This window comes from Oxyura jamaicensis, chromosome 14 (genome assembly GCF_011077185.1).
Source record: "Oxyura jamaicensis isolate SHBP4307 breed ruddy duck chromosome 14, BPBGC_Ojam_1.0, whole genome shotgun sequence".
In the NCBI taxonomy this organism is placed as follows: Eukaryota; Metazoa; Chordata; class Aves; order Anseriformes; family Anatidae; genus Oxyura; species Oxyura jamaicensis.
The window spans coordinates 8,149,046-8,167,951 of NC_048906.1; the positions used below are offsets into that span (position 1 = coordinate 8,149,046).

The window sequence follows — 18,906 nt, forward strand, 5'->3', positions numbered from 1 at the left end:
CCAAATCTCTTTTGATTTATGGACTCCCTAGGCATATCTGAAGAAGAATTTAATTTCCAGAACACTGAATGCAAACTTCGCTGACAAGACTCCACTGGGAAGTAACAGCAGACCTGAAATGTCTAGAGAGAGAACTTGTAAAACAAACTCTCTGGCAGAGAAAAACCACAACAGTATTGCAGGAATTATCATAAATTCTAACGTACAAACTGAAGAACAACAGACCACTTGCACTGATACCTCTGCAGACATCCATGTTGCATCGAGCAGCGGCTCGAGGACTGACTTAAACAATCAAGCTCAAAGCTCTTTGTCAGTGTCTACTGACAGATTTTCTCTTCCTCTTGGACATGTGCAGCAATCTCACAGTAATTTATCAAGAGGCATTCAGCAAGGATTAAACAATGGGCATATTATGAATACAACCAGATACAGCTCTCCAGTACATGGATCAGGACTAGTACTTGTGTCCACTACCATCTCCTCAGTTAACATCTCCACTGAGGATATCAGTACTAGTTCTGACTGTTTACCTCTGCTGGCTGACTGGGAAGATGTAGCTTTAATACCAGAATCTCAATCTGAACAAAAATCAGACTGTGTTGAATTTAAAGATGGCTCAAGTATGGATATTTTAACAGTGTTTGAAGAAGAAACAGTTCCAAAGCAATCAGCTGTGATGAGTTCAGATAATCAAAGTTCAGGGAAAACTGCTGTACCCGTAGAACCTCTCAAATCTATCATTTACAAAAGTCCTGATACTACTATCTATAATGTAGGAACAGTACAAGGGCAGACTTCAAATCTTTCTTTTAAATTACCACCTGCAAAGGTAAATGCTATTTCACCACAATCAACATCAATGAAAAAGTATTCTACTCCTTTTGAGGTTCCTAAAAGAAAGCCAACTAGTCCAAAAACGTTCCCACCAGCAAAGAAACGGTCTTTCTCTATATATCAAGAAAAAAATGAATCTTTTGATCATTCCTTACCTTTAAGAAGTTCAAACTTGTCCAAAGTGTCTCCTGCTGTTCTGAACTCCACAGTCAATCTGAATCAGTCTGTAACAGCTGTGAAAAATGAAAAACCAACTCCCCCTCTTTGTAACTGTGGTCGAAGAGCTAAAAGGCTATATGTATCAAATGCTGGTCCAAATCATGGCAAAGTGTTTTTTTGTTGTCCTGTTGGCAAGCATGACAGTAATAAGAAAGGTTGTGGATACTTCAAGTGGGAAAATGCCTTTCTGAAAGAGAAAACTAATGTTCTCACCCTGAATGCAAGTTCCTTGACCTCTCTTGGAACTTGCCCCAGTATTTTAGGAAATTCTTCCAACAAAAACCATTTGTTCCTTAGGCCATCTATGAGAACTTGACATTTACTATTTTTTTGTTTGAATCTTTAATCATTAGTTAACTAAATATAACCAGGACAGTCTAATGATGTCAGATGTTTTCATCCCCTTCTCAGAACATGACATGGCTTGTTTAATGTGGATAAAAATTGAAATTGTTCAAACATACATTAATATTCATATATTATAAATTGTATCATTAATGAAGTGTGAGAGAACAGAAAAAACTAAATGCTAAAATTAGTATAAGCAACTGTTATTATTTATACTGTATCATGTATTTTAAATTCTTTGCTAGTCTAGTCCTCAACACTTTAATGATGCAGATTTTACTTGCACTATTTTTTCTAAATATATTTTCAGTGATTATAACTGTAAGTTTGAAAATGTATTTATAAGTTGTCACGCTTTTCAAAAGTGATTCTTGAAGCAAGTGTTCTTTTAAACTCTTTTTAAAATTAACAATAAAGATAAAATGCCAGTGACACTTTTAAGTTTATTTAATGCATCTATTGCACTCCTGACTACATGAATTTTCCATTTCATTTGTATCAGTCTGTCTGCTTTTGTACTATTAACTATTAGTGTAGCACCAGGGACAGATGAATGCTGAGGATCAGGTAAGAATTTAAGAGCTGGATATGATGATCTTAGAGGTCTTTTCCAACCTAAATGATTCTACAAATTTATGAAAACCTAAACTAAGAAGGCCATAGTCTTTTACTCTACATTACTGTGTAAATCAGCATTATCTTACTTCTGTTTAAAACCAAAAAACCTACCCTATTAAAAAACAATAGAACTATTTTCTCCACTCCTTCTGGCGTAGTTCATTTCTTCGGATCTTCCCACTAACAGTTTTTGGCAACTGTTGAACAAACTCCATCTAATGGGAAAGGGAAGAAATTGCAATACAAAATAAGATACGGTTTACCTAAACTTTGATTTACTTAATCTCAGCAGCACAGCCTTATAAGCCATATAATAGCTGATACCTGCTATCAAATAATCCACTACCTGCTACTGAAAAATATTTAAAATACTGGGGTAATTGAAGACTCACCTTCCTAGGATACTTGTATGGAGCAGTAACTTTCTTAACATGGTCCTGTAGCTCTTTCATAATTTCTTCTGAATCGTGTGAAACATAGTCAGATGTTAAAACAACAAAGGCTTTCACTACCTTAAAGTTAAAGGAACAGTGGTTAAATGCCAATAAAACACAGCACAACAGTAAGATTTGAAACATTAACTTGCTGACAAAACATAGAACAATGTATAGGGCAGATACAAACAGCTTTGCCGATGTCTGCACATACTCTATTTGTATGGGTCAGAGGTAATTTATATACATTTACTAAAGACCCATAATTTTAAGTATTTTAATGTTAAGAAAAAATTTCAAATGGGGTTTCATCAGCTCTGGTATGCACAAAGCTACTTTTAGATATAAGCTTGTTTAACTTGTTTACCTCTCCCCTGATGGGGTCTGGACTGCTGACTACTGCTGATTCCACCACTGCGGGATGCTCTATCAGGGCACTTTCTACTTCAAATGGTCCAATACGGTATCTTTAAAATGAAAGCTCTTTTTGAAACACATTTGAAACACACATACCACCACACCTGAATCAGCTGTATTGTTCAAGTTTGAAGATGTATTATTAATCAGTTAAATTACCCAGCAGAAGTAATGACATCATCAGATCTTCCTACAAACCAGAAGTATCCATCTTCATCCATAATCCCCCTGTCTCCAGTGACATAAAAATCCCCACGTACTGTTGCCTCTGTTTTCTCTGGATCATCCTGGTAAACACAAAATTGTATTTTATATAAAAACAGCTTGAAAAATACATTACATTGCATTCCAACGTATTCAGTATGTAAGTTATGGTAAAGCCAAATGTTCAAAGATTTCAGCTTTTCAGACTGGTCTGTATCATCATGTGCATCAAATTCAAGTGGGACACAAATAATGGTGAATTATAATAAACATTCACCATTACTAATCCACAAAACTAAATCTGTCAAAGATTTCCCTTTTTATTAAGGAAATAACAATCAAAAGAAAGTGGATTTTAACTTGTTAGGCAAGACACTATCATGGAACGACTAATTGTGTAAGTAGACTAAATAGGTGCATAAAAAAAATGGAAATCCCTCTTTCCTCCCCACAGGCTTTTATCCTTCTAAGTAGAGAATATGTATAGGAAATGAGGCATCAGATTCCTTGTGACAGAGATTTAACAGGACATCTACTTTAACTGTAGAAGGGTTCTTACAGTATAGCAAGTAAAAAGAAAAAGCGGTCTTGTAGGTTTTACTCTGATGGCAATATCTCCTTCTTTTCCAGGAGACAGAATATTACCGTTTTCATCTATAATCTGAAAATAAACAAAACACAGTTTTATTATCTTGGACTCAAAGTAGAAAACATCAAATTAAGATTATAGAATCTTGGTGCTCATTTAAAGTATTTAGTTGAAATATTTCACAGAATCACAGAATCATCTAGGTTGGAAGAGACCTCCAAGATCACCGAGTCCAACCTCTGACCTAACACTAACAAGTCCTCCACTAAACCATACCCCTAAGCTCTACATCTAAACGTCTTTTAAAGACCTCCAGGGATGGTGACTCAAGCAGTTCCCTGGGCAGCCTATTCCAGTGACTAACAACCCTTTCAGTAAAGAAGTTCTTCCTAATGTCCAATCTAAACCTCCCCTGGCACAACTTTAGCCCATTCCCCCTCGTCCTGTCACCAGGCACGTTGGAGAATAGACCAACTGCCACCTCGCTACAGCCTCCTTTAAGGTACCTGTAGAGTGCAATAAGGTCATCTCTGTTTCTGGAAAATTTATTTCAAGCAGTGGAGGACAGGACTTACCCTGACAATTCAATGGTAAGATCACTGCAAATCCACTGTACTTCACACTGGGTCTTTTATCTGAGGAACTCCAAATACTGTGCAAACATGTATTGAAGTTGGTAAGACCCCAGAAGACAATATGTAATGGGATGGGAAAACCTTAAGAACTGAAAGATACTAAAATCTTAAACAATATTGCAAATTGATCTAGTGCTAGAATCTGCATCAGCAGTTTTGTTATCACCAGGAAATAACATTTGATAACATTTGCTCCCACTCTTCCTTAACTCAGTAATTTAATTTCTGTCATTGCCTTATTTGCTATTTAACCACCAGTTATCAGTAGGTTGTCATTTATGTAATCCTGTTGAGGCTGATACAACAGGGAAGTCTAAATGCTCACTTTGCACACTCACTTTGGGACAGGAACATGCATTTCTTTTTCACTCTTTCATTTCCTGTTGAATGATGCTACACAGTACAACTCCATGTTAAAACTTTCAAACCTCTTTCATGGAAAATGAATACTGCGAGAGAGAGAGTGCCACCAGAGGTACAATACCTTGACATCATATGGTGGACATGGTTTTCCCATAGAACCAGGCTTAATTTTCATTCCCTTAAAATTTGCACAGACCAGCACCTGTAACAAATGTGTTCGTTTTTCTTTTCTTAATTAAATGACAACTTGTATATTCAGTCTTTAGCTTAGGTTTAAAATACTCAGCTAACACTGCAAATTTCTATAAGAAATAATAACAGTCCTCATTATAATCATATATCCTATGATTAAACTTCTAGAAATAAAGTACACCCTCAATATCTTGCCCACAGCTCCTAACAATGCCAGTGAATGTTCTAAAGACAGCTTTTAAAGCAGAATTTGCAATGCAGTAATGAGGAATATACCTTTTGTGTTAGTTCTCAATTCAAAGCTCACAAGAACGAGTAACAGTGCTTGGATTTTGGGTGAAGATGTTACAATTATTCTAGGACTTTAAAAAAAAAAACTGTTTTTCTACTGCTGCCTATCACAGTTGACTTTGTAACTGTTGTGATAGTTGTGATTAATCTGTGTTGTTGGAATGTGCTGAAGGGATGAGGAGTACGTAAACCAAATACAACCGTGTAATCTTTTTAATCACTTTTTCTTGGCAACATGAATGGAATTTATTGTTGTATCTGTAAAGTATAATTTTTCATCTGTAAAGCTGTACATACTGTTTCTGTCTGTCCATAGCCTTCATGAATATCCAGCCCAGTCTGCACTTTCCATTCTTCCATCACATCGGGGTTGATTGGCTCCCCAGCACTCACACAGTGACGCAGGCTTTTGAATGTACAGCTTGGTGGGAAAGAGAAATTAAATAACTGGCAGTTATTTATCTGTTATGTCCCATTCAATACTCTGTTCCAGTGTTGTGGGAACCTTTCTACACAAAAATAAAAAATTTACTGAGGCCTATTAAATCTATTTGAACTGCGTAGCATTGAACAGTAACAAATCTGAAAAAAGAAAGGTAAACAAAAATGAAAAACACCCATTTTACTTCTGTATTATTTGAAAATCTAGTAATCAGTATCGTGTTTCTATCCCTAGAATCTGAACTGAAGTCTAAACTGAAGAGGATTGATGAAATTCAACACTAATGACAAAAAAAAAAAAAAAAAAGCACAGGAGAGTTAAATGAGGCCAAAGAGTTTTTCATACATTTCACCAAGCTGTACTGACATACACTTCTTGTAGTGTACATGACTGGGGAAACACAGTAGAAAAACAAAGGGAAGGAGAATGTGACTATAAAAGCACTTTGGAGGCTATGTTAAGCTTGCCATGATTATCTTAGTATAGATTCAGCTAAACTGCTTTTCACTGTTATTTATGAAATCTGAGGTGGCACCCTGACTCTTTCTGACTTTCTTCATCACACATAAGACTCAAGATGTTGAGAAATACAGTCAGAGTTACTGTTACACCATTGTAAATTTGGAATAAAATCAAGGTGAGCTGAGCACTTGGTTCATTGTTTTGATCAAATCCACCACTAGAGGTACTCTGCTTTTTCTTACCTGGACTGTTTGTGTTGCACAAGCATTCGATATGCAGTTGGAGGAGTACAGAAGACAGTTATGGGGTATCTTGACAGACTCTAGAGAATTTAGAAAAAGAAAAGTGAATGTTGCCAATACACTGAAACCCATGAAGTCTCATCTACATTATAAGAGATAATATCTATATCTGTCTATATCCAGCTTATAAAACACATGAACAAAGTGTTAGTTTTGAACAACAACAAAAAAATCTAACTAGTTTCTTCTTCAAAACAGAATCTACATCATCTTACAATTACTTTACCACACCAGAGTTTTGTGCTGTTGAAAGCTTTGCAGTCCTTGTTGCAGAATTTCTTCATATCTGAAGCTTAAGTAGAAAACAAGTGAAACTGTGAGGCTACTTCCTGTGATATTCTATAGGAGTAAAACCAAGAGTTCTCCAACAGAGAAGTGTTATCTAACAGTTTCCAGCCATCTAAGTAAAATAAATATGATGATGGTAGTCTTTTCCAGAGGATGAAGGGTTGTGTGTGGAGGACATGAGACAATATAACATTGATGCCATTTGTTAAAGAAATTCAGCCTTGCTGCATCTTCACTTCTTAACATTGGATTACTTGGTGCAGGCAACTGAAATTCTCATTTATCTGTTATTATCACATATTTTAATAACACCACCAAGTGCTCTGCAAATCCCAGTCCAATTTCTTTTGTGCTTCTTTCAGGTCTTAGAATGAATGTTTGCAAGTTTGTGCAGTAAAACCTGTTTTCAGCAGAGTATATGATTAAACTGTTCTGATGTCAATTGTGCTTTTATGTACTTGCAGCACTTAGTACTGAAATAATGACTCAGTATTACCGTTGTGCTGCATGCTGCCCGCCGGTGCAGCACCAGGGGAAATGAAAGCTTTGACAAGACCAGCAAGCAAGAACAATGCTGTTTGTTGCTGGGCCCTCCTCACTTACCTCAAAGACAGTAATTGGGTTGAACTGTGGCATTTTATGTACAAATACGCATGCCCCTTGTATCCACGTTGAAAATATACTGGTCCAAGGTGCCTTTGCCCAGCCTGTGTCTGATGTGTTCCAAACTATATCTGAAGGAGTCAAATCCAGCCAGTACCTGGTAACACAAGGAAACACAGGTCACAATCTGTATTTGGCAGGAAAAAGATAAGCATTAAAACATCAGCACAAGATATGTCATGGAGTCACATCCAGCACCATTTGTCTTGGGTAAATTATACTTAAAAAAGGCTGAATTTCTGAGCACAACTGAGCCACAGCACAGCGAGGATGTCATCCGGACAGACTGATGTTACATTTTTCTAAAGGAAGTTATACTGATGGACAAGCAAACGCCATCTCAGAACATGGTATTGTATGAATAGAAAATTGCCAGGGTTTCACTGAACTCACTTTTAGACACAAGCTTTTTGCTTTTTATTTACTTACTTTCAATTTGGTCTCTCCTGATTTGTTATTCCTTGACAGTTTCAGTGAAGTGTACTGCCATACCATTTTTATAAGCAGCATTGTTTTATAAATGTAAAGATTCTGAACTATCAGCATTTTGTTCCTGCGGGAGTTATGCCTAATCTAGACGTGTGTGAGTTCAGAAACCTTACATCCACATTTTTTTCTCTTTTATGATACAATACAAACTTTATAAACTTGTGCTGATGTTCCGTTTCGGGTAATCTGTTAACTGTACACAGAGAAGTTATCAAAAGTTAAAGAAAACACTAAGCAGAAATTAGTAAGGCCATTTGACTGCTACATTTTATACATACTGGCTGGACTCGAAGTATGACTTGTTTCCCAGGAAAAACAAACAAACAAACCTTGTTCAAATTTAACAGAATAATTATTTTTTTAAAAAGTGAAACAAAGGCTTCTGCAAAAAATCTTGTGTTTCTCTTCCTTCTGCCATGTGACTAGCTACACAAATATGTCTGTCAAAGTAATATCCATACCTTCCACTTACTGTGAGGCCAATACCATAGCTGCTGTGGGAATGTTCAGCCATTTTGGGGGATCCTGTAGTTCCACTGGTAAAATAGATGGCCATTGGATCTTGATGCTTTGTGGTCACACACTGGTGATTAGAAGGAGCATTTCTTTAAAATAAGCAAAACGATGAATAAAGTGATTTGAAAGCGTGACTTACATGCTCTTAGAAATGTTCAACTAAAATAAGTTTTGCAGCAATCAGAAACATCAAAAACACTGACATTTTTCCACTGTGCAGTCCTAGAAGAATAGGAACATATTGGCATGTGCCAGAATTTCCTATTCAAAACAAACCAACATGTTTTTATTTTTGCTGCGGCACTTTCACAGCGGTGGTTACTCACTTCAGGAGATCTTTAAAGTTTAGCCATCCTTCTCTGTGGCCCTCTGACACAAGCAACTTGAATTTCAGAGACTGGCATTCAGCCCCAACTGAATCTACAGCTGGTGCCACAAAATCATCAGTGATGATGCACTTTGCCTTGGATTTCTGTAGTCGATAGAGAATGTCCTTCGCTGTCAACTGCTGAGTGCCAGGAATCAGGACAGTTCCTAAAGGCGAGGAAGTAGAATGGAAAAACATTTAATAATAATACTTGTATCTACAAGCAGACTTCAGCTTACCTAGTGCTTTTGAGCGAGACAATGCAGTATGAAAGCAGGATTTGGCCTTACATTTGTAAATACACTGATTTATTTGATGGATTAAATTCCATGTGAGGATTAGCACAAGTTAGCCAATACAAGGCTGATCACAGGACACTAACAGAAATCAACAGAACAACTTTTCTTGTTTTGAGAACACCTCCACTGGACCATGTCATCTCTCTGGACTTAATTTCTTTACTGGTAGACAGAGCTGTACAGTGCTAGTGTTTGTGAGGCACCAAGACATTCTGGGATGTAATTTCTGGCAACAGATACCACAGGGAAACATGTGAAACACTTGGTTAAGCGTGGGCTAATTTCACTGCAAGTTTGCAAGAAGGTACATTTGTGATTCATCATAAATGCTGGAAAGAGAATGAGAGAGACATGTGGACTCATAGGGTTTCATTAACAGATAGAGCATGTGCAGAATTCCTAAAAGTATCACAAAGATAAACTCGGCACCAGGGCTGTTCTTGATCAGTGTGGCAATAGTTCATCTTTAAGAGCCTGTTTGTAGTTCTGATTGTGTTAAAAAGCAAGGATTGGTTTAAGCCATAATTTCTATACCTGTATGCTATCTGTATGCTTTTACCAACCTGTTCTCAAGCAAGCCACATTCACCAGCCACCACTCTGGGATCCGGGGCAGAATCAGAAGAACTCTGTCTCTCCGTTGCAGACCACAGACATCAGAGAGTACATTAGCTACTTTCCTGGAAAGGACTCCCAGCTCCTCAAAGCTCCATTTTACCTCTTCTCCATCACCATCTACCCACCACAATGCAGGATTTTTAGTTTTTTTTCCCTCCTGTAGATCAAAAGATTGCAGTGTAAATGCTTCACTTTAGAAACACACTGCCTTTAAGTCTGAGGAAGAAGAGCATATTTACCAGTTATTTATTGCTGGAGAAATATGGGGATGTAATTGAAATCTGCCACTGATTCCAAATGAGGCAAAGAACTTCCAAATGAGGCAAAGAACTATCCTTCAGCATAAACAGCCTATGAATGTCATTTAAGAAATTAAATTTGTATTCCTTTCCTGAGCACATCATGTTACAGTCTGAAGAGGTTGTACAACTTTTTGTTTCAGGCCACGGAAACAAAGCAGCTGATGAATGTGGGTTCTTCTGGGCTGTGCCTGCTTCCCAAACCCTCAGAGCTCATTTCCAAGTTCATCTGGAATTGGGCCTGTTTGGTAATTCTGAAAATTAAATCACAGGTTCAAAAGCATAGGCCCACACAGTGTGAACTGATGTGTGAAAAGTGAAATGTACGTATACAATGTGCTCTAAAGGGGCCCAATGCATTTAGCAGTAGCACTGTGCAAGCCACTTACTGAGCAAAACTCTCTGGGGCAAAAGAAATATGGTTTATTTTAAAATATTTGAAGGTACAGTAACACTAAGGCTCATTTTCAGGAAGCAGATTTTAGCTGTGCACTTCAGAGGGCAACAGATGATGTTTCTTGCTCCATTTACAGCCTGCCAAAATCTGTTTTTCCTGCAAAAGGAACAATTGCTCCCTTTGTGTCAGATAGGTGATACCTCTACTCTGTTCCTGCTGCCAGGTGGACATAACTATGTTTAGACCATCATCATGAAGAACCTGAGCCTGCAAAACCAGTCCTACATCCACAGACTCAAGTTACGTAACAGGACAGGTGATAGACATACTTTCTTTTTTCTCCCTGTATTTCCTTTCCTTGTTTAGACCTCATGTCTGTTTCAGCACTCAGTTTTCAGTTTTATAAAGTCCCTCATGCAAAGATTTCTCATTTGGGAAAAAAATGAGAAGTTTGACATTACACAGTATTATTCATTTTGTAGGCAGGCAATGAAATGTATGGAGGTCAAGTGATTTGGCCAGCACAACCAGACAGGGTGCGTGTCACAGCTGATGGTGGAACGGTTTAGATGGTGGCATGGTTTAGAGCGGTAAAAAGTCCATTGCCTCAGTCTTGAAGCACCTGCTTACAGTCATTCTCACTGGAGTTACTGATTAAAAAAATTAACTACTTGGACTCATGGACAGGACAGCACGTGGGCTAAGGGATCTACAGATTCAAAGTGCATGAAATGATCATCAGATTATAATCATAGCATAACTCCAGTGGTTTGGTTACTGGATTTGTCGCTGACAGCATTAAGTACTTCAGCATCTGAGAAGCCACGGAACTGTTACCTTTTCTATTTGAGTCCATCTGTCCAGCACATCGCTCGCAAAGTTGAAGTACTCAGGCACCTCTGGTCTGTACTGTTGTTTTATGGCTTCATAACTAAAAGAGGTGGAAACTGTGTAGCTCTGGCTGCAAAGCTGGAGAGGTTTTCTCAGGGCAGCACGCAGAGATACAGCACTCGAGACCTTCAGTAGAAAATGCATGGCAGCAACAATGGCTATAGCCTCTCCAAGAAATTCTGCAGTGACACAGATACAAACCTGGTATTAGCCACCTGGTTTCAGAACAGCTTTTACCATCACTTAGCAAATGCACTGGTTTAACAATAACTGTTAATTGGAATACCTGCTGAGGACAGCTCTGGTGTTGCCACTGTGTAGCCCCTGCTCTCTCCTGACCATCATGCAGTTGAGACCCTGACCACACACTCAAGCAGCAGCACTCAGCCCCTGAGTGCTGCTTACCTGCATGATAGCTTACCTGTTCACATTCCTTCCCTCCCCACAAGCCCTGCTGATCTGGTAGATCACATTGCAGTTACCTTATATAGCAGAGAGGCGCTGAAAGCTCTTAAACTGTGACTTCTGTAAATGAAATCTCTGCTACTGATTGACAACGCAGAAGTTACAGTGTGGACCAAGATGCCACAAAGATAATCCAACAATACTGCGTTAGTTACTGGCTGACCACAGTGTTACTTAGTACAAAGACATTTGTAGTTTTTCTAGTCTATCAGCACTGAGAATATGCTGTCTTCCAGGAATCAAATCAATGTAGCAAAGCCCTGAGAATAGTTTTAGTATTGATGTATTAAATACTGTTTTGATGTGTAGTCAGCAAAAACCACCATTTTATGAGATGGGGAAACTTTAAAAGACTCCCCGATAAAGGATCCAAAGTGTAGAGCCTCACTTCTGCAGCCAACTTAGCAGGAGGGCTGAAAAATCTGAAGTCATTATTTTCATGCATTGTCAACTTTTATTTACAAAATAATATAAACAATGATAATTCTTTACTGAGTTAGTAATTATCCAGCTGCAAACCTGTGTGATTTTAGTGATTCAATGAAGCAAAAAGTCTTTTTTTTTTTTTTTTTTCTCCAATCTCTAACATTCTGTTTGTGTACAACAAACACAGGAAAGAAACACAGCCAAATGAAAGACAGAGAGGGACAGGGAAAAGAGGGAATGTGGTCAGACAAGAAGGAAATCCCTACTGTTCCAGGGCAAAAAAAGTGCCCTGGCCAGCAGCTTTCAGGGGTGGGTGGAGGGTCAGTTACCTTGTGAAAAAGCTGTCAGTCCCAACTTACTGGCTCTTGGCCTTGCATCAAAATGGAGTCCTCTGAGTGTTGAGATGCGTCCCAGCTTTGACTCCTCACACAGATCTCAGACTCCTGCCTGTGCACCTGTTCTAGCACTGTCACTGCATTCAGTGACTGATTCCTGTGTTTGTTACACGTACTTTGGACTCGCACAAAAGCCAGCCAAGTCCTGTCCAGTGAGAACAGCTGACAAATTTCTGCAGAGCTCAAAGAGGGAGTAGAAAGTGAGAGGTTAAAAGCTCTCCTGTTTCTTTCTCCTCCCCTGCTCCCACTCACCAGCCCCTGGATAAAAACATACTTAAGACCTTGCTGCAACCAAATCACATCTGTTACATTCTAGCTAGGGCAACGCAGGGAACAACTGCCTTATGATTAATTAATTGGCTGCATGAGTACACTGCTGAGCAGGTAGCTTGGGGTATCTCAGGAAACCATAGCAGTTCAGCTATGATTGACAGTGAGTATTGATTCCTGGGATGCTGCTGCTGGTGCCCTGACCAACTGTGTTAATGCATACGCTAGAGACTTAGGAGGTTTTATAAGTGCTCTGCCTCATGTTCAGAGAGCAAACAGTTAAGTTGTGCTCCAGCACTGCTGCCTCCTCTACTCCTCTCCCACAGGAGAGATGGGAGGGAACATCTGCCAACCCCTCTCTGTCCTGGCCACAGCAAGGCATCACTGAAGAGCCTGTCATCAATGTGGGCATGGCCATGGCATTGGTACATACTTTTGCTATCAGCCTCTGCTGCAAGGATGGCACTTGCCAGGCAGGTGGAGACAGCCGTAGCTTAAATTGAGGCACCAAGATTTTTTTGGAAGAGTTTGGCTGCTTGTGCCATAAGTCCTTCCTGCTGCATCTTCATTCTCTAAGGCAGCAGAGAGATTGCTAACACCCATCAATGTGTTTGGAGCAAAACAGTCCTCTCAGTGCTGATCAGCAAGGGTGGCGCTGTGGTCTTACCTGGCACCTGCTTTTGCCTGCACTCCCTTCTGGGGTCCTGTCCGTGTCAGTCTGACTAGCAGACAAAAAGGTGATATTAACCAGCTCCCTGAAATGTTCATTGCAGCACAAAAAAAAAAAAAAAAAAAAAAAAAGTTCAAAAGATCCCCCCAAACAACAAAGCTGCTCTCCACCTAGCAGTAAAGAAGAACCTGCAGTCTGCAGCAGCAACATTTTAAAAAGCTCTTTGAAATGCAAGTGACAAGATCCTTAAATCCTTGCAGAAGGCAAACAGCCTTAAAGGGGTTCCCTACTCAGGTTGCATCACCACAGAGGTGGCACAGAAGTAAACCAAACATGACAGCAACCAGTTTGTGATGCCAGTGAATGTGCCAGGAATACTTAGGAAGAAAAAACTTCCACAGTGACCAAAGTGTAAAAGAAGCATAACTGTTTCTCTGTATTGTTCTTTTGATAGGGCATAAAACTATTTTCCTGAGCACGGATGGGTTTTTCCAAAGCCCTCAGCACTCCTCACCACAGAAGCAGCCTAGTTATGTTCTGCGTGGTGAATTGCATGTCCTCTGCACCACTCACAGCTGCCTGCAGAAATCCTCCCTCCTGTGTCAGACTCTCCTGATGTCCTGACAGGCCCAGCTCCACAGACTTGTTGCTGCAACTCACCAGAATTCTGAGTCCTTTACACACCCCCAACCCAGCAAATATTACATGACTTTTAATTTACTTGTGATCAATAATTCCACCAAGGTATAACAATTGCTGTACAGTTAAATGAGCCTTGAAGACCTTCCAGGAACAAAGCTTTATATAAAATGTAAATGCCATCTCCTGTTGTAGTTGTAACTGATAAATACTTCCATTAATTTATGAACTTTTTCTCCCCTATTTTATCCTATGTGTAAATAACATGATAGTCCTGCCCCTAGAGAGGCCTCCTTAGATCTGTCCTCTACCTGCTTTCACAAAATATCCTCATTTTTCTCCTCGTGATTGTCCAAAAAGCTCAAGGGCTAATGGAGGGAGATGAGGCCCTCATGGACACACAGGGTCCTTCCCTCAGAAGGAGGAGGCACCTTCCTTCAGAAACCAGTGCTAAGTGGTGTGTATTTTTATTGTGGTAACGGGTTTCGAGTATTTCAAGGCTAAAATTACCTGTATGAGGAGTTTCTGTTTCAGCTGGCCCCTTTACACCATATAAACTCCAGGAGCTGGACGGGCCACTGAGGAAAGGGCCAAATGGCGGCTGTCCCTTCTACTGGGGCACACTCGCCATGTGGAGGCAAAAAAAAAAACCAACCAACCAACCAAAAAAAACCAGGACTGAGGCCAGCTGGCTCCAACACTCATGAGTGGCAGCCAGCCCACTCCCGGTCCCACCTCTCCTCCCAGTTCCACAATCATTAACACAAACCGAGCCTTTAATCCCGGGACTGAGTTTCCAAGCACAGAAAAAGCAACCAAGACGACCAACTTTACTCAGCGCCGAGAGCCCAGGCTGCCCCGGGGGGCCTGTCCCTCCCTACGTAACCCACCCACCCTCTCCCGGGGGCTTTATTCATTTTTAACCCCCGGGAGCGCCGCCTGGCCTCCTGCGGCCCGGGACGGAGGGGCCTTGGCGGGGCTCTGCCGTGAGGCGGCGCCGCATGGTGCCCCGGGCGGGGCGGCGCTGACGCCATCGCGGTGCGCGGCGGCGGCGGGGCCGGTGTCGGTGTGGGTGGGTGTGTGTGTGTCTGTGTGTGTCTGTGTCTGTCTTTCGATTGATCCCGGTCCCAGTCCATGGCCACGGCGGAGCCGGTGTCGGCGCGGAAGCGGCGGCCCAAGGGGCACTTTGCGGCGGCGAGGGCCAAGCGGCCCCGCGGCGGCGGGCGGCAGCTGGAGGCCGGCATGCGCGGCATCCTCATCACCTGCAACATGAACGAGCGCAAGTGCGTGGGGGAGGCCTACAGCCTGCTCGGCGAGTACGGGGACCTGCTCTACGGGCCCGAGCAGGTGCGTGCGGGCTGCCCCGGCGGTGACGGGCGTTTCCCTCGGCGTGGTGGTGGTAAGGGCCTGCTTGGGGGGGGGGGGGGGGGGGGGGGGCCCCCCCCCCCCCGCGGCGCGGCCTTTCTGTCCCTAGCTGCACCCTGCAGTGCCCCCCGGGGGTGCCGGCTGCCACAAGTGAAGCCCTGCGGATCCCCCCTGGTGATGTGGCCCCTGCCAGGTTTTAAGCTTCTGACGCTTTTGCCCTGTACTTACTGAAGTAGGGATGTGCTTTGTGTGAACAGTTTTCAGATCCTGAGGAGCGGCTCTCTGGAAGTGAGAGGGAAGAGGATGAAGATGACGTTGAGGCTGCCCTGAAGAAGGAGGTCGACCAGATCCGCACCTCAACGGAGCAGAAGCTGCGGCGGTTCCAGTCGGTGGAGAGTGGCGCCAACAACGTGGTCTTTATCAGGACCCGAGGCATAGGTGGGACACATACACTGCATGGTGCTGCTCTGAACAGCATCGGCTACAGGCCACAGCATGGCTGCCCAGGAGCTCGCGTATGCCAGACAAATAAAGAGCTTCTCCTTCTTTTTAACCTTCCTGCTGAATTCTGTTATAAGCAGAGTTGCTAAAAGTAGAGTCTGCTTTGACAAAATCCTCAGTATCCGGTTTTGGTGTATTAAAAGAGTTCTCCTCAGAAAATGATTTGAGGCAGACCACAGTGCAGCTAAGCATGCATTTTCCTGGCTTATTAAAAGGGGGGAAAAAGGAAGAAAGTGCCTCCAATTTGTTTCTCATACCTAGCTGTTTTTCTTTTAGAACCTGAAAGCCTGGTACACCATATATTAAAGGACATGCATGCCACTAAAAAGAAGAAAACAAGAGTCATTCTGCGCATGTTGCCCATTTCTGGAACTTGCAAGGCTTTTATGGAAGATATGAAAAAATACACGGAAACATTTTTTGAGCCCTGGTTTAAAGCCCCTAATAAGGGTACTTTCCAGATTGTATACAAAGCTCGTAATAACAGTCATATGAGTAGGGAAGAAGTAATTAAGGAATTGGCAGGTATGTATAGATTTCACACAGAACAAAAAACAAGTATAGAAGCAGCCCACAATTGTGTGGGTAACAGCATAACAAGTCAGACTACTAAAAGAAAAGTAGTCTAAATGGGCATACGTATTTGTTGCTTAAAATCTGTATGTTGAATTACAAAAACTTCTCTATGACTGTGAATACACCTTGGTATCAGTTGATGTCTTAAGAGATGACGAGCAGAATAGTGTACAGTATTGAATTTAATTTGGCATGTTAGTTTCGCATACTCTGAAAGGACTGCTATCAGGCATTTTCTCTGAATGCTATAGTGAAATAAGATATTCCTATTTCCATTGAACATATAACTCATAAAATAGCTCTGCCTTACTCAGGTATTTTGTTTCTTGATAATTGCAATGGGTTAATTTTCCAGTTACTGCAGTCCTACTGATGGTATCATCTAATAGTCGTGCTCTGTTCTGCTATTTTAAACAATTGCAATAAATAACAGTTGCTACAATTAGGAGGGATGTTGTCTTCTCTAACTTTTATCCTTTTAGTAGTGTACGCTGATGCTCTGAAACCATTTTTCCATCACTTTAAAAACTGTATCTTGTTTTACAGGAATTGTGGGCAGCCTCAATCCAGAAAACAAAGTTGATCTTAATAACCCACAATATACAATTGTGGTGGAAATAATAAAGAATGTCTGTTGCTTGAGTGTGGTGAGAGACTATGTTCTGTTCAGAAAATACAATCTACAAGAGGTAGTGAAGAGCAACAAAGAAGACGCACAACAAAACCCATCAACTGTGACAGAAGAACAGAACTTGACAGTAGTAAAACCAGAAACCGAGGAGGAAAAGAGCTCAGATGAAGTAAAACAAGAGAATAAAAGTGAAGGTGAAATACAAGCTGAGTCCAAGGGGAATGATACACTCACAGTGTAGAAAATGTGGTAGAAACATCAACACGATGTAAACCTATTAAAAATGTTGCCCTAGAGTTCTGTAAGCATGTTTTAAGGAGGAGAGTGGGTTTTGTTTTGAAATCTTGTTTTTGAAATCCACATGTGTAAGAATTTTAATAGTCACTGCAGGTGGAGCTGACTTAATACTGCAGATGTGAGAGTCCTTCACTGGTGAAGTTTGCTGTCATTCTACAGCTTGGTTCTGCATTGCTTTTTGTTAGCTCAGAAGGCAGGTGTATTTGCATGCATACATAAATGCCACCAACCCAACACCTATTGACTCAGTTTTGTTATATATGATGACTACAGAAATCAAAGGCAGTGCAGAATCAACTCTGTCAGGAAGTATTGACAGAAGTGAGAGATCTAAAGAAGACGGTTGCTTGCAGAGAGTTTCTAGGGAAGTGATCTGACCATTTGTGTGACTGCAGAACTCAGATATATTCTTCTATGTGAACAGCAGAATGAGCTAAAAGTCCTGATCCTTTACTGTATGAGGGAAGACTGTATATACACATCCCTCTACAAGGACATTCTAAGTATTGAAAGTGTATTGGAAGGGCCGTTATGATCAAAATACTTGAATACTATGAGAGAATGCAGAATAATAGATTTGACTGTTCTACAACAGTAGAAGTACAGTGCAGGCATTGCAGATGGTTTTAGCAAAAGCTACATGTGTGTTTACATTAGCTGTGTATACAGCAATTACTGGCTTATAACAAATGCTGTATGTGGTCACTGAACAGAAATCTTTCCAGTATTTTCTTGCAAACAGACTTCTGCTGCTCTTTCCAAAGACATAATCCTTGGGAGGGGGTGTTGGGAGTGAGTTATAAAGTGTTTGTTCTTACTGTTTTCTTAAGTTTCAGAATTTGGATTTAAAAACTGCTTGGAAATTTCTAATGAAAGAAGCTCTCCATTATACCATATTGGATAAGGGGAAATAAATTTAATTTTTGATACAGTTTTAGCTTTACAATGTTAATTTTGTTTCATACTGAAAGTAATGTTAGTTTTTCTGCTGTCAGTTTGTTACAGCAGTTCTTTTGATATCACAGTGACTGGGGGGGGGGGGGGGGGGCAACAACAACAACAACCAAAAACCACAGCTATAACCTGCTTTACATTAGCATTTGGAGTATGCTTCCAGTACAACTGTCTAGCTTTAGTATTTAATTTCTAGTATAAAAGCCTGCGGGATGCTAATGGGAAAAGCCTGTCTTGGTACTTGTCCTGGTTTAATGAAAAGGATTTGTTCAAATCAAAACAGTGTTTAATTTGTATTTTCCACTTCTGCCAAAACTGTTTTAGAAGTTGGAAAATTAAGAGGACTTTTTCCCTAGTCCTGTATCCCTTACCACCCATTTATTAAAAATATGCTTTCTTACCTGCATCAGTGTTTTCCTTACATTTTAAAGCTTTTGTGTGTGGATTAAAACCAGCAACGTCTAGGTCACACCTAGGAAAGAACCATTAGAGACCAGACACAAAGGCCAACTGTGGATGTTTATTGGTGGCTGATATT

General features: G+C 40.7%; 3 protein-coding genes across 6 annotated transcripts in view; 2 read left to right on the forward strand and 1 right to left on the reverse strand.

Annotated features, from left to right (window-relative positions):
• Positions 1-1,822, forward strand: part of ERI2 (ERI1 exoribonuclease family member 2) — a 5,227-nt gene extending 3,405 nt beyond the window's left edge. The window contains exon 8 of the mRNA XM_035339287.1: positions 32-1,822. Within this exon, the coding sequence (XP_035195178.1) occupies positions 32-1,372 (1,341 nt within the window). The 3' untranslated portion in view covers positions 1,373-1,822. The remainder of the gene's footprint in view (positions 1-31) is intronic.
• Positions 1,389-14,870, reverse strand: LOC118174156 (acyl-coenzyme A synthetase ACSM3, mitochondrial-like). 4 transcript variants are annotated; one of them, XM_035339290.1, is made up of 15 exons: positions 14,555-14,870; positions 12,430-12,646; positions 11,126-11,358; positions 9,539-9,749; positions 8,636-8,843; positions 8,255-8,398; positions 7,245-7,401; positions 6,294-6,373; positions 5,445-5,568; positions 4,786-4,866; positions 3,637-3,738; positions 3,033-3,160; positions 2,824-2,923; positions 2,415-2,534; positions 1,389-2,237 (listed from the first exon to the last, which is right to left on the reverse strand). In XM_035339290.1, exons 3-15 carry the CDS (start codon positions 11,321-11,323, stop codon positions 2,154-2,156), a joined length of 1,737 nt encoding a protein of 578 aa, XP_035195181.1. In that variant the 5' UTR covers positions 11,324-11,358; positions 12,430-12,646; positions 14,555-14,870; the 3' UTR covers positions 1,389-2,153. The 4 variants fall into 4 exon arrangements, with proteins under 4 accessions (XP_035195181.1, XP_035195179.1, XP_035195180.1 ...); XM_035339288.1 differs by having other exon boundaries at positions 12,400-12,646; positions 14,555-14,869; XM_035339289.1 differs by having other exon boundaries at positions 12,400-12,638; positions 14,555-14,684.
• A 183-nt stretch (positions 14,871-15,053) lies between these two features.
• On the forward strand, positions 15,054-18,774 carry THUMPD1 (THUMP domain containing 1). Its single transcript, XM_035339292.1, has 4 exons — positions 15,054-15,391; positions 15,667-15,847; positions 16,187-16,435; positions 17,033-18,774. The coding sequence occupies exons 1-4, from the start codon at positions 15,179-15,181 to the stop codon at positions 17,356-17,358; spliced, it is 969 nt and encodes a 322-aa protein (XP_035195183.1). The 5' UTR covers positions 15,054-15,178; the 3' UTR covers positions 17,359-18,774.
• Positions 18,775-18,906: the final 132 nt, after the last annotated feature.

What these genes read in the sequence shown, in the direction of transcription:
- LOC118174156 (XM_035339290.1), bottom strand. Translation starts at nt 11,323, where the DNA reads ATGCATTTTCTACTGAAGGTCTCGAGTGCTGTATCTCTGCGTGCTGCC. An exon ending in AACTTTAAAGATCTCCTGAA is followed by an intron (nt 8,399 to 8,635) that starts GTGAGTAACCAC and finishes CTTATTTTAAAG; the next exon opens with AAATGCTCCTTCTAATCACC. An exon ending in CATACAAGTATCCTAGGAAG is followed by an intron (nt 2,238 to 2,414) that starts GTGAGTCTTCAA and finishes CTTTCCCATTAG; the next exon opens with ATGGAGTTTGTTCAACAGTT.
- THUMPD1 (XM_035339292.1), top strand. Translation starts at nt 15,179, where the DNA reads ATGGCCACGGCGGAGCCGGTGTCGGCGCGGAAGCGGCGGCCCAAGGGG. An exon ending in TGCTCTACGGGCCCGAGCAG is followed by an intron (nt 15,392 to 15,666) that starts GTGCGTGCGGGC and finishes TTGTGTGAACAG; the next exon opens with TTTTCAGATCCTGAGGAGCG. An exon ending in AGTAATTAAGGAATTGGCAG is followed by an intron (nt 16,436 to 17,032) that starts GTATGTATAGAT and finishes CTTGTTTTACAG; the next exon opens with GAATTGTGGGCAGCCTCAAT.